The sequence below is a fragment of the Apaloderma vittatum genome, unplaced genomic scaffold, assembly GCF_000703405.1.
Source record: "Apaloderma vittatum isolate BGI_N311 unplaced genomic scaffold, ASM70340v1 scaffold14982, whole genome shotgun sequence".
In the NCBI taxonomy this organism is placed as follows: domain Eukaryota; kingdom Metazoa; phylum Chordata; class Aves; order Trogoniformes; family Trogonidae; genus Apaloderma; species Apaloderma vittatum.
In genome coordinates this window covers 28,953-52,253 of record NW_009702135.1, presented here as the reverse complement: position 1 = coordinate 52,253, position 23,301 = coordinate 28,953, and the positions used below count along the sequence as shown (strand labels likewise).

The 23,301-nt window shown below is 38.2% G+C and overlaps 2 protein-coding genes across 2 annotated transcripts in view; one reads left to right on the top strand and one right to left on the bottom strand.

Annotated features, from left to right (window-relative positions):
* The first annotated feature begins 292 nt into the window (after positions 1-292).
* Positions 293-5,648, top strand: KBTBD2 (kelch repeat and BTB (POZ) domain containing 2). Its single transcript, XM_009879442.1, has 3 exons — positions 293-462; positions 2,330-2,495; positions 2,926-5,648. The coding sequence occupies exons 1-3, from the start codon at positions 293-295 to the stop codon at positions 4,459-4,461; spliced, it is 1,872 nt and encodes a 623-aa protein (XP_009877744.1). The 3' UTR covers positions 4,462-5,648.
* Positions 5,649-13,102: 7,454 nt separating this feature from the next.
* AVL9 (AVL9 homolog (S. cerevisiase)) overlaps positions 13,103-23,301 on the bottom strand; it is a gene marked incomplete at its 5' end in the record, with an annotated part of 23,117 nt that continues 12,918 nt past the window's right edge. The window contains 7 exons of the mRNA XM_009879444.1: positions 13,103-13,539; positions 14,338-14,426; positions 15,762-15,815; positions 16,560-16,677; positions 18,053-18,272; positions 19,076-19,210; positions 22,050-22,627. Coding sequence (XP_009877746.1) covers positions 13,445-13,539; positions 14,338-14,426; positions 15,762-15,815; positions 16,560-16,677; positions 18,053-18,272; positions 19,076-19,210; positions 22,050-22,627 — 1,289 coding nt within the window. The remainder of the gene's footprint in view (positions 13,540-14,337; positions 14,427-15,761; positions 15,816-16,559; positions 16,678-18,052; positions 18,273-19,075; positions 19,211-22,049; positions 22,628-23,301) is intronic.

The window sequence follows — 23,301 nt, the reverse complement described above, 5'->3', positions numbered from 1 at the left end:
CATTCATGTGCTACATCGTAGATCTCAACAGGAGCTCTGCAGACACTCCTGAAAGTCTCTGAAGAGATTGTGGCATCAAGTCAAAGCATGATGACCTAATAGTAGGTCAAAGTCCGAAATATTGATTCAGCAGTCCAAGATAACACTGCCTTTTTTTTATCAGTGTCACTTCTGAAGGCTACAAACCTGCTGTTTCTTCCCTGGCTACTTAAGAAGCATTTAGCTAAACTTTCTCTGGCAAAAAGATCTTGAATTTTCTCTCTGATCCTGGAGATATTAATGGAATACAGTCATGTCTACCCAGGACGAGAGGCAGATAAATACAGAGTATGCTGTGTCCTTGCTGGAGCAGTTAAAATTCTTCTATGAACAGCAATTGCTAACTGATATAGTGTTGATTGTTGAGGGCACTGAATTTCCCTGCCATAAGATGGTTCTTGCAACGTGCAGCTCATATTTCAGGTAAGTGTTCAAACTAGGATCTGTTAATTTTAAAAAAATCTCTGATGCCTGTTTTTGAGTGTAATATTACCTGATTGATTAATAGTTAATGAGTTGCAGAGCATTCTAAAGATCAGTGAAGTAAGTAAAAATCCTAAATATCATTACATGTCAACATAAAAAGAATTTTCCAGCATCTCATGAGTTTACTATAGTTTTTATTGGAAATGGAAGAAAAAAAAATGTTTGTGATGGTTCTTTTTCTTTAGAGAGGTAATCAAATCGGAATAATTAGTAAATTTCTTGTTCTTCATACTAATCTTTTTTTACTTCCCAAGGTTGGGTAACAAAGGATTATTGAGACTTGGCTATGGGAGTTCCATTGTCATCTTTATTAGCTGTAGTCCTTAGCAGAAGCCTCTGCTAAAAGTAGGCACTGTTGCGCAAGTTCAGCGCTTCCTTTCCTAAGTCATCTGGTTTTCTCTGCTTAGCAAAGAAGTCAGAAACTCTTCTCTTGCTTGAGAGTTGATGCAATACAACAGGTGGTTTTTTCTGAGGGGTAGTTTTGTTAGTTTTCGGTTTCTGGTTTTGTTGCAGTTTCAAATTCAGTAGCTTCTGCTTTCCGGGTGTTCTGTTTTTTTTGTGTTTTGAAAAGTTTTTATTAATAAAAAATGTTGGATGCTAATACTTTTTGCAGATGTCTTCGTAGTAAGTCTTATGAGATGAGGCACCACAAATTTTCTGCAGTGATTGATCATTATTTGTTGGCAAAGTATAATTACAGTATATATACAATATATTACAGTATAATTACTCTGCCTGTTTGAAAGGAATTGTAATGTGTGAAACTAGCCTTGGTGACATGTGTGCATGTTTTACCTTCCTGGTGCACTGTGGAAGGATTATAACTTTTCTTTCCTTTTTGTTTAAGGGAAGGTTTGCAAATTCTGTTTCCTCATTGTGAAGGGCTCACTACACAGAACACTTCTAAAATATTGTCTGTATTTTTTCTGCTTTCTTGCATAGAACTATCTATTACTTTCACAAAAGATTTTGTTGCTGCTGTTTCTGTGTTAATTTTCTAATCTTGGGCGAGTGTGGTACAATTTTTAGCAACAAGTACTGTGCGATTGCTAGATAATGATTATTGCCATTGGCCTAGTGCAGACAACATAGTTCCAGCAGCCTGTAAAATAAAAGCCACTGGAAATGTGGCCAGATTTAATGTGGGTGGCTAATCATAAGGTTGGAAAGCTGTCATGAGTCCACACAGTGCACTGCATTAGAATGTGCAGTCAGTTCTCTTATTCATATGTGTTTGTTTATTATTTATGGAATGAGGTTTTGGCACTGGTTAAAAGAAGTATCAAGCTTCTTGTGTTCTGTTTTCTTCTCTACTTTGGTTTACAAAAAGATGCTCAGCTTCCTAAATTTAGCTTTATTATGAAAAATTGATAGCCCTGAAGGAGGCTGTGGGGAGAGGGAAGAACAGAAAAGCATCTCCAGCATGATCCAGCCATTGTGTGTCTTCAAGATAATGTTATTCAACAGCGTTTTCTGGAGAATGTTTCTTCCCTCTTACCACCTAATGTAGAGAGAGTTTTATATTTCATCATTAAAACTCTAAAACACTTACAGTTCTCTGCTGATAACAAAAGAGTTTGCATAAATTACAGAAGGCACCAATGGTACTTTTTGAATGTTCTGTACAAATGCTTTTATCTTAAATTACTAGATGATAGTCTAAGGTAAAGACTAAACACCTGTCGACAGGCAACCAAAAAGACCATTCACCTTTCGGAGTGTAATCACGGGAGACTTAAGGTGACTACGTAAGATTACTGTACTTACTGTTGAGCCTTGTCTTAATGTGTCTGTTTGTCCTCAGAGCCATGTTCATGAGCGGGCTGAGTGAAAGTAAACAAACACACGTACACCTGAGGAATGTGGATGCAGCCACTTTACAAATTATCATAACTTACGCATACACGGGTAACTTGGCAATAAGCGACAGCACAGTAGAACAGCTTTATGAAACTGCCTGCTTCTTACAGGTAGGAATGTTTTGAGTATGAAATAAACACTTCTAATCTTGGAACCATTTTTTTTTATCTCATTAAATAGTCTTTTCTGTTTCATAATTTTAAAATACTCATTCAGTTTGCTTATTATAGGCAGCAGTTGCTTGCCAGATATGTTCCAGGAACCCATCCCTCCTTGCTTTACGATCCCTGTGGAGGGTGGAAGTAAAACAGGGCACTTGTGACATTTAAACAGTTAGTTTTGCCAGCAGACATGATCATGTGATGTACTTGATCTGTTCGAAGTGGTTGAATAAGTCACTGCTGTGTTTTTGTCTTGATACAGTTTTGCAGGCCTAAACTCTTGTTCAACAATAAACACAGATACTTCTACCTGCTGCTGGTATGCAAAGGAATAGATTATATGCAATAATGCTTAGTGCATCTCTTCTTTGTGTTGCAGGTAGATGATGTGTTACAACGGTGTAGAGAATACTTAATTAAAAAAATTAATGCAGAAAATTGTGTACGTCTGCTAAGTTTTGCTGATCTCTTCAGCTGTGAAGAGTTAAAACAGAGTGCTAAAAGAATGGTAGAGCACAAGTTCACAGCTGTGTACCACCAGGAAGCTTTCATGCAACTGTCACATGATCTACTGATAGATATTTTAAGCAGTGACAATTTAAATGTGGAAAAGGAGGAGACAGTTCGTGAAGCTGCTATGCTGTGGTTGGAGTACAACACAGAATCGCGATCGCAGTATTTGTCCTCTGTTCTCAGCCAAATCCGAATCGATGCACTTTCAGAAGTAACGCAGAGAGCCTGGTTTCAAGGCTTACCACCTAATGATAAGTCAGTGGTGGTGCAAGGACTCTACAAATCGATGCCCAAGTTTTTCAAGCCTAGACTTGGTATGACGAAAGAGGAGATGATGATATTCATTGAAGCTGCTGCTGAAAACCCTGGTAGTCTTTATTCTTCTGTCTGCTATAGCCCCCAGGCAGAAAAAGTTTACAAACTCTGCAACCCTCCTGCTGACTTGCATAAGGTTGGGACACTTGTAACTCCTGATAATGACATCTATATAGCAGGTGGGCAAGTTCCTCTGAAAAACACAAAAACCAATCACAGTAAAAGCAGCAAACTCCAGGCTGCCTTCAGAACTGTGAATTGCTTTTACTGGTTTGATGCGCAGCAAAACACTTGGTTTCCAAAGACGCCAATGCTATTTGTTCGTATAAAGCCATCCCTGGTCTGCTGTGAAGGATACATCTATGCAATTGGAGGAGATAGCGTTGGTGGAGAGCTCAACAGGAGAACTGTGGAGAGGTATGACACGGAGAAAGATGAGTGGACCATGGTAAGCCCGTTGCCTTGCGCGTGGCAGTGGAGCACAGCAGTAGCAGTTCAAAACTGCATTTACGTAATGGCACACAACTTGATGTACTGTTATTTTCCGAGGTCAGATGCTTGGGTAGAAATGGCTATGCGACAAACAAGTAGATGTTTTGCTTCAGCTGCTGCTTTTGGTGATAAAATATTCTATATTGGAGGACTGCATATCGCCAGCAATTCCGGCATAAGGCTCCCAAGCAGTACTGTGGACGGGTCTTCCGTAACTGTGGAAATCTATGATGTGAATAAAAACGAATGGCGAATGGCAGCCAATATCCCTGCCAAGCGGTATTCTGACCCATGCGTTAGAGCTGTTGTCATCTCTAACTCTTTATGTGTCTTTATACGAGAAACACACATGAACGAGAGAGCAAAGTATGCCACCTATCAGTATGACCTGGAACTCGATCGCTGGTTCCTGAGGCAGCATATATCGGAACGTGTGCTGTGGGACTTGGGGAAAGACTTTCGGTGCACTGTAGGAAAGCTGTATCCATCTTGCCTTGAGGAGTCCCCTTGGAAACCTCCAACATATCTCTTCTCACCAGATGGAGCTGATGAATTCGAGCTGGATGGGGAAATGGTTACCCTACCACCTGTATAGCTCCGAAATTAGACTGCACAACTGATTCCGTGCTCAGTTCCCTTGAAAGAAATAGTCGCAAGAGAACAGGTCTGGAAACAGAAATGTCAAGCCTGTCTTTGAGGAGTTGTATTTTTATGCCCTACCTAACATTTGTCACCATTCAGTATGAATCAATGAAATGAGCAGATATGCTTCCATAATCTGAAATACTATTATCTGGTAACTGAGAAACATGTGTGTGTAATATCATGAGCTTAAGCATCTGACTTGTCTAAAGAATTAATTTCTAGTTCTATGAAGTCTCAGTTCAGGAAAATTAGGTTCAGGAAAAAAAGTAGTTATTGTTTCTAGGATGATGTCACAACTCTTTGAAAAGTATCTTCCAGTTATATTTGAATTACTTCTGGATATTCTACTTAAGTGCTAGTTATATAATTGTCAGTGTGGCCTAATTAAAGGACTGTGCTGCACTTACTTAATACTAATATCCATGTTGGTATAGTAATGCCATTAAAGAAAAGGAAACAAATCCCATGGATCTACCTGTGGTAGGAAGGGTAGATCTTCCATTGTATGGTAACATGCAGGGCAAAATGACTGCAGGTTCAGTCAAGCTGTATTATTAGGTGCATGTATTCTATTTTCACTAACTTATACCTGTCTATTTAGGATACAGGTCTTCCAAGCAGCTGGTAGTTTACCAGGTGTGGACTTAAGTTGCTGGGCTTGCAATAGGAATTGTCAGCCCTCATAGTGCGGGTCTGTGTGGAGCTTTAATTGGTAAATGTCTCCACATTCTGTATTACAGTAACATTGGCTCATGTATATTACTTCCTGCTGCTGATGTATTTTTCCATTGTAAAACAAAGTTTTAGTGTGGATTAACCAGGTCTTTATTTTCTGTTAATTTAATAACAAGCATTACTGTAGTGTGATTGTGTATAGATATCCCTTAGCTATCAGGTTTTTTACTTTGAGGGGGGGAGAGCAAACTGTTCAGGAATACCCTGTGCTCTGTGTGCAGGAGAGCAGGTGAGTAGTGCTGCTCTGGCATTAATCCCAGGAACCACTAGCAGTAGCGGGGCGCCGCCAATCTAACATGAACACAGGTGCTTCATGACAAACCTTACTAGCATGTTCAGCTGCATCATGTTCTGGCACTGTACTTTGAATGACATTAATTTATTAAAAAAGACTGAATCCAATGGTGTTCGAGTGTGCTTTCTGCTTGAAGGAGATATCGTTAAGACACCCTCCTGCTGATAGGTCTGTTCATACTGGTTTCCTGTAGTCTGGGACATCCAGTTGAAAGGCTGTTCAAGGAAGTACGCATTAAACAAAACCCAGCAATACTACTTTATAATACAATTTGGAGAATCTTGCATACCTCAGGCAAAAATAAGTAGTATCCTATGAACTCCAGCCTGAATGGACTGCTCAGTGCTCACTTCAGCCTGCTGTATCAGGCCACAGTAGGCTTTAGGACAAGCCTATATTCTTCAAGTGTAGATGATCTGTAGCTAGTGAAGAAACACAGGGGGTTTGTTCTATTACTAAGAACTTTTGACTTTAGTTTAAAGTCTTAGGTGTAGTTTCTTAATAAAGGGGAAAAAAAGTTAAATTGAAATGGGTAACTAAATTGCTGTAGCTGTAAGTCACAGTTGTCTTACAGAATCTAGGAAAACTGTCCTTGTTTTTATCCATTTAGGAACATCTTTTAAAATACAGTCTACATGACTTCCTGATAGTCTGTATTTTTTATATACTATTTTTTATTGGTTTTGGTATTTTTATATTTTATATGGTCTAAGATGATATATCATGACCTTATTTAAAACTAATTTACTATTCATAATACAGTACTTGGACAAGACTAACCAAGTGCTGAACAGTTCTCTAGTGACTCTTAAAGACATACTATTTGTTCACTCACTCACACACCTAGTTGCTGCAGTCAGTATTCAAACCCAAAGGAAAACACAGCTGGCAAGTGCTATTCTCAAGTCTTAAATTCTTTCCTTGCATAATTTGAGAAGGAAACTGCAGGCAAAGCAGAGTCATGTGCCTGGAAATGGTCACTAGTGGTAGAATTAGAGAAAGACGTCTGTGGGAACAAAGACAACAGTTGGAAAAGAAGATGCAGTTCTCATTTCATAAGTAGAGCAAATATGATTAAAGCCTTCACAGACTTCTAAACTAGTATCTTACTACAAAGCTCCAGCCTAATACTAGTCTATTCAACCTCTACTTGGCTTTGAAGTACACTTACAAGTTTCAGTGAATCAACTTTGCCCTTAAGCTTTGTCATAAATGCAAAAAGTTTGCTTCTTTTCTGGCTGAACTACTTCAGTTAGTCCTACATAGTTTCCCTTCCCTCGACCTGAAGGAATAAAAGGAAGTCATCTGGCTTTTACTAATTTTTAATGCATCCACTCATTTTTACAGTTGTTTAAGCTTGCCATTAGGTATTTATTTAAATTTTGTTATAAGAGGACCAGTCAGATCTAGGGCAGTGAGTTGCGTCAAACTGTAGAAAAGAGGATCAGATGGGTAGTTCATTGCGGAGAGGGGAAATGATTCAATAAAATTCTAAAGATTTTTTTGTTAAGGTTTAAAGAACTGCTTTTCAGCACGTTTCTCATGTCACTTCTCCATGCTTCCATTAAGGTGCACCAGCACCTGCCCCACTGCAGTGCAGCTAAGGAACACCTGCAGACAAGCCTGAAGACCACTGAACTTACTAGAAGACAAGTGTTTTACCTTCTCTGTTTCACATTTACAGCTGTCTTCAAATTGTTTTCTCTTTTTGGATCTAGATTCCTACATGAAAGGAGCTTTAATTTAGGCAGACTCTGAAGTACGTTTGCCCTTAAAACCAGTTTGTTTCTACTTCATGTTGAACATTAGCCAAATTTCTGTTTAGTTCCACTCTGGAATTATTTAAAGTATCTCCCTCCTACAACATTCTATCATGAGGACAATTAGAGCAAGGCAGAGTTCTTACTCATAGAGCTTATAACCTGGAGGAGGAATACAAGCAGATTGAATAAAATGCAGGGATCGCTTACGATGCCAGGAGGCAGTCTGTGAAATCTGAGTTACAGAAACTAATGTAGAAGAAAGGACTAACAGAAACATGGGACAGGCATGAACGTGAAAGAGTAATAAAAGTGGTGCTTTTCTCCCTTCCTGCTCTAAAACAGAGCTCTTCCGTGACTTGGTCTACCTTGTGAAACTAGATACCTTTGTTTCAGCAAAGAAAGGGTTTAAGCATCGTACGTACACAATTCCTGAAGTGCTGAAATGTGACTGGTCACTTGAAGCATTACATGGCTTCATCTCTTACAATAATAAGCTGTCCTGAATACACGCACGCACTCTGCTGCTGCATTAATATGACCGAAGTGCCACTAAACAGGAAATAAAGGCACTACACAAAGGCCGTCATGTAATGTTAGACCTTCAGGTCTATTCAGATCACATGCTAAACATCAAGCTAAATCCTGATGCTGAGGTTTTAGTTAGGAAGTGCAGCAGGTGGGGGGTAGCTAATTTAACTGAGCAGATTTTGATTGAAGAGGAAAAAAGTTTAAGAAACAATTTCTACAACTTGAGAACGGACATACTCTTCAGCCAGCTCTTAGGCACAGCATTACACGCATAAAAATACATAACCATGCAACTGAAGAGCAGCAAAGGCCAGGAACCACAGGTCATATTTGGCAATACGCTGAGCTCAGTGTCACGTTTCGCCACTTTCTAATATGCCTGAACTTTTCTCTGCCATGTTCCTGTGTGCACGTCATGAAGTCTCTGAATTAAGAGATGAGAGACCAACTGAGTTTGCTTCTTCAGTGTTTTTCATCTGTTTCACGGAACATGCAAGTGATGTTATTCCCCATATTATTTTTAAGACCACAAAATACCTCTACATCTGCCTTCACTTCAGGCAACCCTTCTTCATTCAGTCTAAACATTCTTATTTGATTTTCCTTATGCTCACCTGATCTAGAAAGCAGTGCTACTTTCCTGGTGATCTAGATTAAGACAAGAAGATTTTTGTAGATATTCTCTGCTACAATTGAGGCAAATAGTAATTACACTTGCATCAATATTAGTAAATCCAGGCAGGGAAGTAACAAAAAAAAAATTAAAAATTGGTTGATTTTGAATAGTATTACTGGAGGAGCAATGTATGATCAGGTAATTTTGAGCCTATACAGAAGGTCTCAAGACTGCCAAGTTCCATCACAACTGAGATTAACTCACCCATGCACAGATGTTATACATATACAATATCAACTTACGGGAATTAGTTACAAGAGTAAGGTTCACTGTTTAACTGACAGAAGTGATTCATATCCATTTTTTTTAATGACTCCAAACACTACTTCTAATGTTTGATAAATAATGGAGTCAAGACCAAAAACATCACAGAACTAAAGCTCTGTGCCTGCTTTTTTAAGTCAGTCTCTTCTCTACTATAATATTAAAGACTCAAAACACCATGAAGCAATTTGTCATACATCTTTAATCACAGTACAATAATGTAGTGTTTCTGCCTTTAAGGAATACTCTCCATGTTGCCCTTTTTAATGCAAACTAAATACCTGCAAGAAAGTAAAATTACACTGCATAAAGAACAGGATGTAAATTTATCTTTCATTACATTTGCACAACTACTTGGATACAGTAGGAAAAATTTCAACAAATTTTGGAGAGTTGCAACCATTTTTTTAGACATAAGCTTCATCTAATTCATATCAATGTTATTCAAGGCAGTTGGTTTCCTGCTACCGAAAAGAGCAGTTTACCAAATCATTCTGAGCTCGGTACAGTGACAGTTACATTAGAAGCTTTAATGTTTCAAAACAGCTCTCTATGGGAGAGAACCAAATGTGCAGCTATTAATTTACTCAGCATCTTGATTCTGACTAGATCTCACAATCCTCATGAAGTACATACTAATTTGAAGCTAAATCTACATCAAGATTTTATAGCTGTAACTAAAGTTCTTGCTGATGTAAATCTGTGACCTACTGCAGACTTTAATCAATTCACAATGAGCAGTACCCCACAGGGAATCAAAAGTCATTCTAGATGATCCTCTTGTCCTAAATTTGCAAAAAGCAACATCCACAATCAGTTCAACTGGAAGACAAATTCCAAAAAGACTGCCAGTGTATTACAAGCAGCTACCAGTATCAAAACCAGATGTCTGCAAGTGTCTTCTGGTAGGATTAATTTCTTAAAATAATACAGCTTTTTGAGCAGACAGAACTTTAAACAAGCTGGATGTATATTTCAAGCAGCACAGGAAAAATCAAGTAGATTACTTGTATGTTCAATTATCAAGCAACAATTTTAATGTTTAAGAACTGCACTCACACCTTTACTTTTACAATTAAATACTGCCACAGTTTTTCTGCTTAGTAATAACTTCTATGAAAATCAGAAGCTTGTTTAGGCACAGTACTAAATTTAATTACAAAGGTGCTTAAAAACAGATGTACAAGGTCAAACAAGTGCAATGTACTAGAACACTGATCTAAAAAAATGACAATTACTTTGTGATATTTGAGGAAACTGGTCTCAGATGTGCACAGGAATTAAGGTTATGACATGAAAATGACTGTTGAAAAAAGCTGAATAATGCAGTCAAATGAAATATTAGGCCAACTTAGTCTTGTGGGGGTTTTGGGGCTGACATCTCATGCCTATGCTCAATAGGGAATTCCTCAAGTGCCGAAGTTGATATCTTTGATGCCAGAAAGCCGAGAGGTGTGCCACGGTATTACTACCTGTGAGTCAGTTCGCGCTGCACATGGACAGCCAGAAATACCTTTGCAACATACACGCTGACACCATGAAGCTGTAGCAACAGCTTCACAGTCGACTCATTAGATGCACTATCACAATTCATTTATGTTCCTTTCATGCAGAACTTGACGTTAGGGTCTTTGTTGCCTAAATCTTTCTGAATAAGTAACAATGCTTGCACTAGAAATCTTAAAAGCAGAGGGGAAGAAAATGATGTGCATTTGCATTGGATTTAACTAAAGAGGTTCCAATCATTAAATTAAGGACTGCATGAGCTGAGATAAACCTCAGATGCTGCATGCCTTCCTACAGCCCCAAAGTAAGTTTAAGCAAATGTCAAAGAGCAAACATACATGTTAATGAAGGCCACATATTATGAAGATCATTTCCACCCCCTGCATTAGTCTTAATTACTGTACAAGCTTAAAATCACAGGCCTTGCTAGCAGGATGACAGTTTTTAAAAATATTGAGAAAGAATACAAGTTTCTTATTCTATCATTTGTAAAGAAAGGAGAATATTCTTAATCAGTCTGGATGTCTGACTCCACAACAGAAACGGCTAGGACAGTGGGAAAAAGACTGCAGAGAAAGATCTGTCTTCTTGCCCACAAGTGAAATACTGTGAAGAAGCATAACAGAGTCCCTGTACAAAGCAGCAAGCAGGCGCACATCAGCTTAGCACTGCAGAGGGCACCTCATTCTGCCTTTCCTCTGACCAATCTACCAAAAAAATTAAATAATTAAAAAGTCAACTTTCTAATATTCCTGGGCCAGCGAGGGAGTCTGTGGGAGTAACTTGCAGAGCTAACAAATCAGCTATAAAATTTGGGGCACAGGAGAATTCTACAGAAGAAATTTGGGTGAGGAGGTGACAAAGGCAAGGACACTGAAAAGGGATCCCGGGAGGTCCCTCTTCTATACCTTGTGCATTTAATTACCAACCACCTGCCTGGCTCCTAGAACTCACCATCATGAGCTCCTAAACCTAAATCTACCTAGTGTGCCTTAAGCTACTGAAATTAGTTTTACAGATGCTTAAATCCTTTAGACACTTTTATTCAGTCTTCACTACAACATGAAGCCTGAGCGCTTAAATCCCAGACAGCAGATAGAATTTTAGCCATTTCACAAAAGAAAGCGATTATTCTAAATTATTTTCTTATCTGCATGCTGAACCAGAAAGCTCTAGATTCATCATAAATAAATGCAGCTGTAGTCTTATTTCAACAGAGCTCTTCCTGCACATCAAGGATTACATGGTCTTTGAAAGAATATATAGAGATGGCCGTTAGAGAGTTGTGGAATAAGACAGAGAAGAGCATCAGAACTTCTAGGAGGTGTACAAATACACAGAGATACCAGGAGCACTAGCTGCAATTCTGTAGATACATTTTACTTGCTATGTCAGAAGCAGTGGATTAGCAGAGCTTTAGTGGCTGTTTTTGCCCTTCTCAAATGAAACTACTCAGCCTGGCTGTATACTCTCATATATATTTCCACGGGTTGTCCTGGAGAAAATTCATGAAGGCTTTAAACCGGATCCTGTGTTTTCAAATTGCTGCTTGAAGCAATAAAACTGAAAACTAAGTTGCTGGACAGTAACTACATGATACAACCATGACTTTTCAATTAACTTTTCAAATGCACCTAAAGAAATTAGAACCAAATTTCTTAAAGCAAAAGCTACATTCAAGCCTTCTTTTTTATCTGTTGTACAGCTGCTGTATTTTATTTGAGGAATAGAAGAAATAACCATGACTTGAAATCTTGGTCCTGGAAAAGAACACATCAAAATACTGACAGATACTAATGTGGCAATAAACTAAGAGCCTTGTACTACAACAAGTTGGAACATTTGATAATGTGATGAAGAAAATGTTAACAGCTACCACGTGGGGATGCCAGAAGGCATATAAGAGGCATATACATTGCAAGAAACTGGAAGTTATCTCTCTCAAAATCAGGAAAAATAGGAAGTGGAATACGCTTGCACACAGAAGACATCACATGTATGTTACATAGGAAATAAAGCATTATGCTTCATCTTTTCATATAAACTAATACATTTCTTCACACAAGGAATACAACCTGAGTCATTTCAGTTACTCTCTCAATTCTAGTGCTGCTTTCCTTATGGAAAAAAAGTAATTATCCAAACAGAACATTCCCTGAGTCAACAAAGAAAACCAATACAACCGATTTTGGTTTGGAAGAGTCTTCCAAAAAAACCAGCAAACCACACAGAGTTTGGTACTGTGCTAGTTTTAGGTGTTTTTAGTACTTTGTATCCATATATAAGTGAATATAGTGATGGTGTAATTACATTCTAATAGAGCAAGACCTCCCTAAACTGTCTATGATCCAATCCCAATTTGGGAGAATTGTTTTGTAATACTTTACTCTTCTTGAAGATATCTCTCTGATCAGAACTCCATTTGCATCTCAGGGCAAAAACACAGCCAAAACATATGCAAAATTACAGAGGCCCACTGCATAACATCAACGAAATACCAATTTTTCAACCCTCACAGATTTGGAGACACAAAAAGAGCTAGAGACAGATGAATGCAAACCATTGTACATGGCTAGAGAGGAGAAAGGAAAAAAACTCCTAAGTCGGCCACAGTCTTACTTGGTCCTGCTGATTTTAGTTTGCAGGTGGAAGCAAGAAAATTCCACCTCGCTCAGAACCCTTTAAGGGTGTCCACCATGTACTTTATGCAGAGATGCTCTCAAATCCAGCCTGAAAGAGGAATCAGTATTTATATTCTGCTTATTTCAACACGAATACACAAACATTTGGCTATTTGGATTGAAAAATATAACTAGTTTACATAAATATTTTCAACATCCAAGAAAATGTACAAATCTCAAGTCAAACACGTTTGGCTTGCAACAAGCCTTGCTTGCTAATGTCTTTATAAAGGCTCAGTTTTAAAGAAAAGTAGTAATTTTAAAGACAACCAATATACCGCAAATGCCATCCCATTGTATGGAGACACTCATTGTTCTATACTTCAGTACCAAATGATACTATTCCACATCTGCTTGCAAGCAACATATACCTTGTTTTGGTCCTGGGTAGTTAATCTCCACTCCTATGCTTTGAAGCAGTCTTTTTAGAGCTCAGAGAAAGCACTGCACCTGAAATATTCAGCAGCATCATGCAAAACCATTGTTTAGTCACCAAGGCTTTGGGTTGACTGTGTAAAAGTGGAAAACCACGATGACATAGCTGATTTTGCACTTGTGAAGGCTCCTCCAACCGACTGACCTGCATTACAAAACAAGTGAAAGAAGGTCAATTGTGTAGTTTAATTGTTACTAAGTTACTACAAAGAAACATAACAAACCACAATCGGTTATCCATTTAGAAATTTAAAATCTGTTTCAGGAAATATTCAAAGGACTTGAACACTGTAGCTCAGCAGAAATGGCCTATATGCTGTCCTTTCCCTGGACGGTTTGCTAGACTTCAGGACGAAAGGTGCTCCCTGCTGGAATGTACAACAGCAGAGAGTGTAGAAAGACTCCAGTGGAATAAGAGAGGAAAATTTTTGGCCAAGCTACTGCCCAACAACTATCAGATTCTTCAGTGGGTGAACTCACAGTATCTTGCAATGCAAGATGACAATGTGATGCTGCCCCCATTCAAGTGCAACGAGTGCTTTTCCAGAAAGTAACAGACAATTATAAAACTTGCAGAAATGGACTCAAGGTCCTCCTCTGATTTCAGCCAGCTCTGGAGAGTTTCAAAGTGCTATAAAAATGAGAATAGCTCAATGGAGAAGGCGGTGTTGTGGTCTAAGCACTTCCAGATTTCATTATAGCTTTTACCTGAACATCCCTCTTACCATGTTCATCTCCAGCCCACAGTGGGAAAGGAATTTACACCTATTTCTTTGTCTAGCTGCTTCTCTTTGCACTACTACACAATATACAGGGTCTCAATCAGCGGTTTTACCCCTAAAAATGTTGCTGTTTTGTATGCATGTTATGAGGTACACTTGGACTGAAAAGAAATATATGCTTCTCCAAAGATGATACAACTGGTTTTAAGTAAGTTTCTTACCTACAGCTTTTCCTGTTTGTACAACGTTTCGACTAGTAGAAACCATTGCATTTCCAATCTTCTTTCCACGTTCACTGTTTTGCACAGAGCTAAACAAGAGACATACCAAAGGCTGTTAGTTGACTGATTTCTTATTACTGCCAGGTGTAAATAAAATACATAGTTAAAATACATAGCAAAACACTTGCAGATTTACATAGCACACATATATATACATATATATATATGATCAAGCACATAATTCCTGCATGCAATTTATCCACATAGATCAGCGGGGCAAGCTAAGAGCTACTAGTCCTTTTACACAGTTTTCAAGCTATTTCGAAGAGTTAGTATCTCCCCTTTCAAACAGAAAAATAGTGCATGTAAAAGACTAGAGACCACTCTACATCTTCGCAACTAAGTTTTTCTACAAAGACCCTCCTTATCAGAGCTGCTATCAGCATACACCTTATTGAAGGTAATTACCTTGAGATAACTCTTGATTAATTTGCATTCTCAGTCAACCATTAAGTGGTCGCTGGTCAGCAAAAGCTACAAAAAGATTCAGCAGGCTGAAGCCTGAACCTTTTAATTCCTCAAGCTGTTCTTTTACATTAGCACGTGTTTTAGGTCTACTCACAGTGTACTAAAAATAATGGCCTACAGTGGAGGCAGGTGCAGCACCAACAGCACGTAGGTATTGCTGATTTAGATCTATCTTAAAAGAACCAGTTTCTGGTGTTTTATGGTCAACACAGCTAAGTGAGAAAGCGATCTTTTTTTGCTTAGTGCACGAATAAGAAGAGATAATTAACTGGAACTCCAAGACAGAATTCTGGCTTCAGTTAGTGCTGGACAGCTGTGGCAATAACCAGCACCACTGAGTTTTAGACTGGAACACTACAGGAAAGAGCTGAGACCAACTTAAAATTCTGTTGAGTCTGGTGCAGTAAGAGATTATGTAAAACTCATTTTAAATTTCTAAACTGAAGAAATTGAACCATGTCTCAGCACATATACACTGAACTATTTTAGGACAATGCCGTAATAAAAAATAGCTACTTTTTTTTCTTTTAAAAAGCTGTTTTCTCCTAATAATGAGACCTAAGGTCAAGATAAAAGAAAACACTGAGGAAAGTTTTAACAGCCTTAGTTTACAATTTAAAAACTAATGTACAAAAGTGTTATAATTGCAATGCAAAAAGTCAGGGCTCTATTATGTGAAGTCCAACACAAAATAGCACGTTAGAGATGTTTTTCCCTATTCAAGCAAATGTTCCATATCTTTAGAAATGGTGATGTTTTGCAAGAGAACGTTAAGCACAGTTTCATGTACGTGGCCAATTTAAATCATTATTTTGTTTAGTTTATCACAGCAACAGTTATACAGCTATATTTGACCACACTTAAAAAAAATACAAACTGAAGTACAATATACTCACTGTGACAATCTTAACTTAACATCTGATACAGAGTACTGTCCCTGGAATGGGTGGCTAGAACAGGATGAAAAAACCAGAGAAAACTAAGTATCTACTTTATTTTATGATGAACCCATATAACATGATTATTGGTTCTACTCCTCTCTGTTGCTTACAAAAAAATCTCAATCTTTTGTAGATATTTTACTCTATCACTTTACAGAAGGCTTGGTTCCAGTGCCTATTCAACCTTACATTTCTTATGAACTACCTGTAAGGTGCTTTCTATTTATAACCCAGATACAAAGAATCTTTTCACCCTAAGGCAGAGGCACCACATCTTAGCAACACAGACCAAAAAAAATACACATAACCAACCCGAAGTATAGAAGATGCAACTTAAACTAGCCAGCTCCCCTCCATCCCCATCAGTGACAACCCTGGACACAGCTGTTCCCTGGACACCTGGAAACAATTAATAAAAAGCAGAACCATCTGAGGACAATTCCTGAGGACTGACAAACTTTCTATAGCTGAGGGCAGCCAAAAATCAACTCAAGTTTCACTTCTTCCAACCCTGGATATAATTTTCTTCATAAAACTATAGCCCAGAATTAGAGGAAGGTATTGAAGAACAGAAACACTCAGTTTCTGTACTTACAGAGTAGGGCCCAAAGTTTCACCCTTAGGGCTTTTCAGCATTCCTCTTGTTCCTGCTATGCTTCTACAGAATAGTGTCGCTGACTATGCATACTAGAAGCTCTCTATCTTAAATGCCAAAAAAATAAATAAAAAAAGAAAAAAGAAAAGTTTTCTTACCTAGAATTTACCTCTGCAAGAGCAGGATGCTTGTTGCTATTCCATACTCTATAGTTGTGGGTGTTTTTCCAAGCTGCTACAAATGCTGTTCCAAAGTCTGACAAAGTCTTTTCATTGTCTGATAAATTAAAGATGAGAATTTGCAGCAGTTCATTAGAGATGTAATACAACACAAATTGCTTTTTTTCTTGTGAAGAAAAACTGTTTTTTTCCAGGCTCTAATCAAAGACAATTAAAACTCTAGTACTAAGAAATAGGCGCTTCGAAAATGTTTTATTATTTCATTTTAAAGTGACTCAAATATACAATGCCAGGACAAGGCAGGGGGGAAAGGCAAGCTTAAAAAAAAATACTTTTAAAATTTTTAATTAATTTTAAAAGTTCTAATTAAAGAGCCCAATTAGGGGAAAAATCCTCCAAACATAGCCTCGACTTATTTTCTGGGGAAAGAAAGGGGAGAGAATGGCCACACAGCAACTAAGAACAAAAACATAATTTGCACTGGTCTTAGTCAGAAACACTGGCCTTTGCTGTATGTTATTACTTGTTCAAATTTAGCAAATCCCAAATCCACTCCAAAACAGCAGTACGAACTACTGTGGAATAAACTTATAACAACATTCCCTTTAAAACACTGCATAGTATATCAAATCATTTTAAAGCCAGCAAAGCAGTAGGAGTTTCCAGAAAACCCTGATGTTTCCTATCAACCAAGTAGCCATCTTAAAATATTAATTTTGCCAAACTTAACATTTTCTAAACTTTGAAATCAAGTTCACGATCCCATGGTTTCTCATAAATACTGCAGAACAAGATCTGTATTAGTTTACTGATGTGAATAGAGAATGATTGTGATGACTATGAAGTTAACAGGGTTGGGGCTGGGCAAATTAACCACGTTCCACAAATAAAACACTGATTCTTTTTGTTACATTCATGTACAAAAGGTTGAAACATAGATCATTCTCTCCGAGTTAATACAAAAAATGCTGAGTTTCAGAAAACATAAGCTTATACAGCCTCTACACGACACTTTTCACTTATGTGAGTCCCTACTTGAGGCCACGATAGGAAGAGAAAAGAGATGGAACAGCTTAGCAAAATTTCCCAAGACAGCCAGTTAACTTCACGTTTCCTTGAATCCAATTCGTCCCCTCAAATTAACTTCAGGTTGCAATACACTCAAGTTTGTAAAAGTCTCATCATATATGAGGTTGCAGGTACTTCTAGTTATGAGGAAAGATAATTAAATCAAGGAGGAGGAAACAGTGAAAGTGTCTGTAAGGCTGTGAAGTAAGAATTAATAATAAGCTTGTCATGGAATCACAAGGATAGACAGGGACAACTGGAAAAGCAGCGTAAAATGAAACATTAGGCACAGGTAGATGCAAAGATAGGCCACACGTTTAACACCAGAGGGTCACACCACAACACATAAATGCTTACAACACCCACCATCCTCCTTCAGTCCCTAGACAAGGTATCTGCTCTACCTGGCTGCAGCACAGCTGCAAGCAGCGCATGAAGGTAAGCACTGAACTGAGCCCGGATCCACTCATCTCCTCCTTCCCATCCAGTGCCATCGAGGAAAACGTCATCTCTGTTCTCAGTTACGTGCTTCACCAAGTAATCTGCAAATCTCAGGTCAGCAGTTGTCGGGTTCAGGATCTTCCGGAGTTCTGGATCATGGATTTGCACGTGAGCATCTTCTATCTGTTTGAAATAGTTCCGAAGGCAAACGTCTATCTAAATAAAACTGCTTATAAATACTATTGCAAATTGCCACCTAAATCTAAACTGACAGTCCCCCAAAATATTAAGGAAAAACAAACGGCCAAAGAAAGGATGACTTAACTGTTCTCAGAAAGTCAGTTACTGCTTTGATAAAACCCGATTCTGATCATCTTCCTGGCACACAGTAAAAATTGCTTATTTTGCAGGATTTGACAGGACAAGTTTGGTGCTCACATACATTTTCCTAGAGGCTCTCCGATTCTCGCTTTAGCTCATTAAGTTGGTTACCTAACTGTCTTAGGTTACCAAATACTGATTATATAGTTTCATCTATTTGCTAGAACTGAAACAGTGTTTTCTTGGATAGTTTTTTTTAATCTTTTGATTAAATCAGAAGGAAGTCAATAGCAATGTGCTTTATTATCCAACTGTTTCTCAGTTGCAAGCACTTTTTGAAGACTTTATTACAAAGTCATGAATACAGTCCATGACATGAAAAGTAAAATTACACTAGCAACAAAATAAAAATTTAAGAAGTGGCTTGCAAATTCAAATATTGGATATAAGAATATACAAAAAATATGTTTTATACAGTTTATCTAATCCTGCTCTAAGAAATAATGCAAATTTAATTAGCTCCTTTATTTAAGAATTTATTTAATAGGCAGCTCATTCAAAGCTTGGGCACGAATGCGAAACTTTAAATCTGTGTATAAAATGCAACCTCTGCTTCCCCCCACCCCTCTTTCTAGATCGAGAAAGCCAAATACAAGGATTCATACTTCTACGATTGCATCACTCAGATGTTTCTGCTGCCGGAAGAGGATATTGGTTGCTCCTGCAACAAAGCCACGCACTGTTACGTCTGACAGGAGATGATGCTGCTGCAGTGCCATGTATGGCAAACAAAGGTACCCCTGAAGTAACAGATATTTAGAGGATTAACATAAGGCCAAGAAAAAAACCCAGCTGTCTCTATTCAGAGTTTTTCCTAATAAAAGGCAGCATATTCCACTGAGAACGAACCTTGGTTATTACAATTTCAGCCACGATTATCTATTGTTTTACTACGCTACATCTGTACAGCAAAGCAATCCGATTCCACGTGAATTAAATTTTTCAAGAGGTTGTGCTGCCTTTCACTCTCAGGACTATAACTGAAATACAATGCAAAGGGCAGGAATGAAATGTGGTTATAAGGCAACAGACACAGCAGCATAAAACAAGAGTGAGGTCTCGGGTCAGTTCAGAGAAAGAGGTTAATGGAGATAAAGATTCAGCTCTCCACTTGCATACCATACTGTCTTCTGGCAGTCCTGAGACACATAAGGCAGGAAAGCTACAGACTGCAATCTACATTTTTTTAGGTGGAATTTCCAGGCTCCAGAGAGAGCAATCAATTTTTGATAAGCATATTCATGACCGCTTTAAGAAAGAGCGGGACAGAAAGCAATATGCTCTGCTTTTTAGCCATTCCATGTTTCTAAGTTCACCTAGTAGCCTATATTCCAATAAAGGAAAAAAAACAAAAAACCCCAAAAACATTTTGAAAAAAGGCTTCGAAGTAAGTCATTGAGAGATGACTGAGAAGCAGCTGTAGATACTGTAATTTTCTTTTTAAATGCGGGATCAACATACCCCTGAAGTCTAATACTGAAGTCTAATTCCAGCTGTTCAGTTGCATAAAGCACAAAGCAATTTATTCACCAGTAGAAACCCAGGAGGGCTAATGGCACACTGGACAGAAACAAAAAAGCACAAGCACACAGCACATGGTAACTGGAAACATATGGAAGAAAGGAGCACAACTACTCCCTTTTGTTGTATCAGACACAGGGATGGCTTTCCAGATGACAAGCACTCATCAGCTGAAAACAAGCAGCCTGTGTCAAAGGAACAATAGTGCTTTGAGAGGAATCACCAATCTAAAATGGAAAATTTTCAAAAATACGGCTTAAGCAGCTGGCAAAGAAAGGTTTAACTACTATATACTAAGTAGCAAAGTCTTGAAAGTCTTTCACAGTTTGAAGTATCAACTGTCAGTTCCCAAATTCACAGTCATCTGCAAGTATAACATCTTTTACTTCCATGAAGACATTCCATTCTTTTTAAAAGAGTACAAACAAAATGAATATTTGATCTTGCAGAACTGGTAGTTAAAAAACAAGTATCACAACCCATATTGCCTTATGCTCAGGTGTACTTGGATTATGCCATCTGGCAAAATCTCCTCCCATTCAAATTTGTCACATTTATTAGTCTTCCTGTGTAGTGGCATAAAACAAGACGAGAGTCCTAAAGGAGATTGAAACTTTCCAGGAAGTGGTTAAATTCTAACTCTGAGTTGCATTTTTCTGATACCTTAGAGATGTAAAGCCTTTTCTGCTTTAATTACGTTGGATGAACTCAAATGAAAAGTACATTCACTGAAGAGAAGGTAAGCATGTAGAAACTGTCAGCTTCCTTCAAATTGCTTGCTTTTCCATTTTGTGAGCAAACTAAGTTTGCACTCGTAGGCCCCCTTACCACTTATTTTCTTCTTGCTTTCAATCTAGTATTGTCATTAGAACTAGACTAAATACAATTTACAGGCTACTCTTTTCATTAGACAAACATCAGACTGCAGGTCTTTCTTGAAAAAGTATTTCCAACAGTGACATAAGGCAATCCAGGGCAACGACATCTAAGCTGCTCACTTGGGCCCACACGGAGTAGCCTTTCCAACAAAAGTTATTGTGAGAAGCTTAAAAACGATCATCAAATACAATGTTCTGCAAGGAAATGCAAATGAGCATCTCCAAAGAAAGAAACACCACTTTGAATCTCATCAGCTTGAGGAAATGAAACACCACTTTGAATCTCATCAGCTTGAGGAAATAAACCTGAACCTCTTACTTTTTGGGCAAATGTTCATCTAAAAGGTTATTACACTAAAAATTTTTTATATCACTCTTCTACTGACAAAAGTATCTTTAAATAAGGATGCATTTTCCCTGTTTTTTAAAGGAAACTAGTCCTAGTAAATGTATTGCTTGCTTTCTGACAATGCCCATCAGAGTCCTTAGAGAGATTCTGGAATACTTGGAGTTCAGTTAGGCATGAGCACAAGCTTAAAATTCAGCAGCTCAGCACGATGCACACAGAAAGAGCCACAGACAAGCAGGAAGAGTTATCATGTAAACAGAAGTCATATACATATATATTTTTTTTGTGTGTGTGTGTATATACATAGACACATTGATATACACATTTCATGCATTTATACACACATGCACATTTGTAAATACACATACATAAAGACTAAAAGAAGAAAACACAGGCTCAGGTGCCAGATAAGATAAAGCTTTCAAAATCTTAGTTTAGATTAAGGTATCCAAACACTTGTTAAGTACTCTGATCTTGCCTCATATAGGTTAGATCAACAATTCTTCAGAGTAAAAGGAAATAGTAGTTACTAGTACATAGCATTTATCAACCACAGTGGATGGTGGCAGGTTACCATCATGTAGAATTGCAAATAGCAAGTAAGTACACCTATGCAAGAAAAGTTGAATGCCTGTGGGTGTGCGTACACCCCTCTCAGACATACACTCCTGCTTTCCACCTGCGTGGGACCACAGTCACTTGCCACAGCCTGTACTTACATGTTTCGTAGTACCCTACTGTCCATCTGGAGCTGGGTAACCAAAATGATTAGCCACTTCTGTAAAACAGATGTCTTTATGAGTTACAAGTTATCACGAACAACATGTTTACCTTTGTAAAAATAGCCAGTGGCATACCGTACTGGTCCTCTTGCAACCCAGATATCAGTCCTGGAACAAGCACTGTGTGTCCTGTGTTTGCCTGGGGCTGTACAGTGATTGGGAGGCTTTCTGAGCTCATGCCTTTGCTCGAAAGATTTTCAGCCTGTTCTGACGCTGTATCTTCATGTTCCTCTTTCAAATTAGACTCCTCCAAAATGCTAGGATCTAAGGTCTCCCAGTCACTTTCAGAGGACGCTGGAGAAGCGTAGGAAGGAACTTTCAAGCGCTGCACAGTACTGCTGGAGGACTGAGCTCCATTGCAAGTCTTCTCTGACTGGGAGAAAGGCACATTCATTTTCTGACCTTCCACTGAATGGTTTCCTGACATCTTTCTGCCTTCATTTCCCATTCTTAAGTTTGTATTCGAAGTATCAGCAGAAGACACAGAAACATAATTATCTAACCATCGGGTAGTTTCCTGCAAGCCAGTATCCTCTGAGAGGCTCTTTCTTGGTCTGTACTGTGAGCAGTCAGTAAGTCCATGTTCAATCATACCTGGAAAGTGATATAAGGCATGAGTACCAACATCTCAATAGAAATTAAGGTGACTTCTGATAAAGAAAATGAACAAAGTGTTCTTGTGTGCACAGTGGAAATCACTTATTTTAAAACACCACTTTGGGAGGGGTTAAAAACAACCAAAACCAATCGAACAGCCACAATTTCTCGCCTAAAGAATCTGCCTGAGTTTTTTTGCTTTGAGAAGACTGGTTAAAAACTAAGTATCAGCAAGGTTAAGGGTTTGATTGGTTTTGGGTTTTTTGTTTATTTTTGTTTGTTTAAATGTTTTTGTTTGGGTTGGTTTTTTTCCTCTTCTTTTTTTAAAGGCTGCATGTAGAAGAAGAGAGAGGTGTATATTTTGGGGGTTTTTTTAAGGAGCTCACCAGGAATGTGTGACTTATTCAGGCTCCCATCTTATGTTACCCACAGGCAATACAGAAGATCCAGTCACTCAGATTAAGCACAAGAAATAACCCATAGAGTGCAAGTACTAAGGACTAGAAGATGTGTACATAGTACATGGACATGCATACAAGTCACAAGTTTTTCATGCAATACACCAGTGTAACTCTACTTAGGTCACATAAGCTGTTTTCCAACTGAAACAGCCAGTCTCAGTTTTCACCAGAAAACATATATGTCTATATATATATATATTTGCATATATACGTATATGTGTCCAAAACTCTCTTCTTACCAGG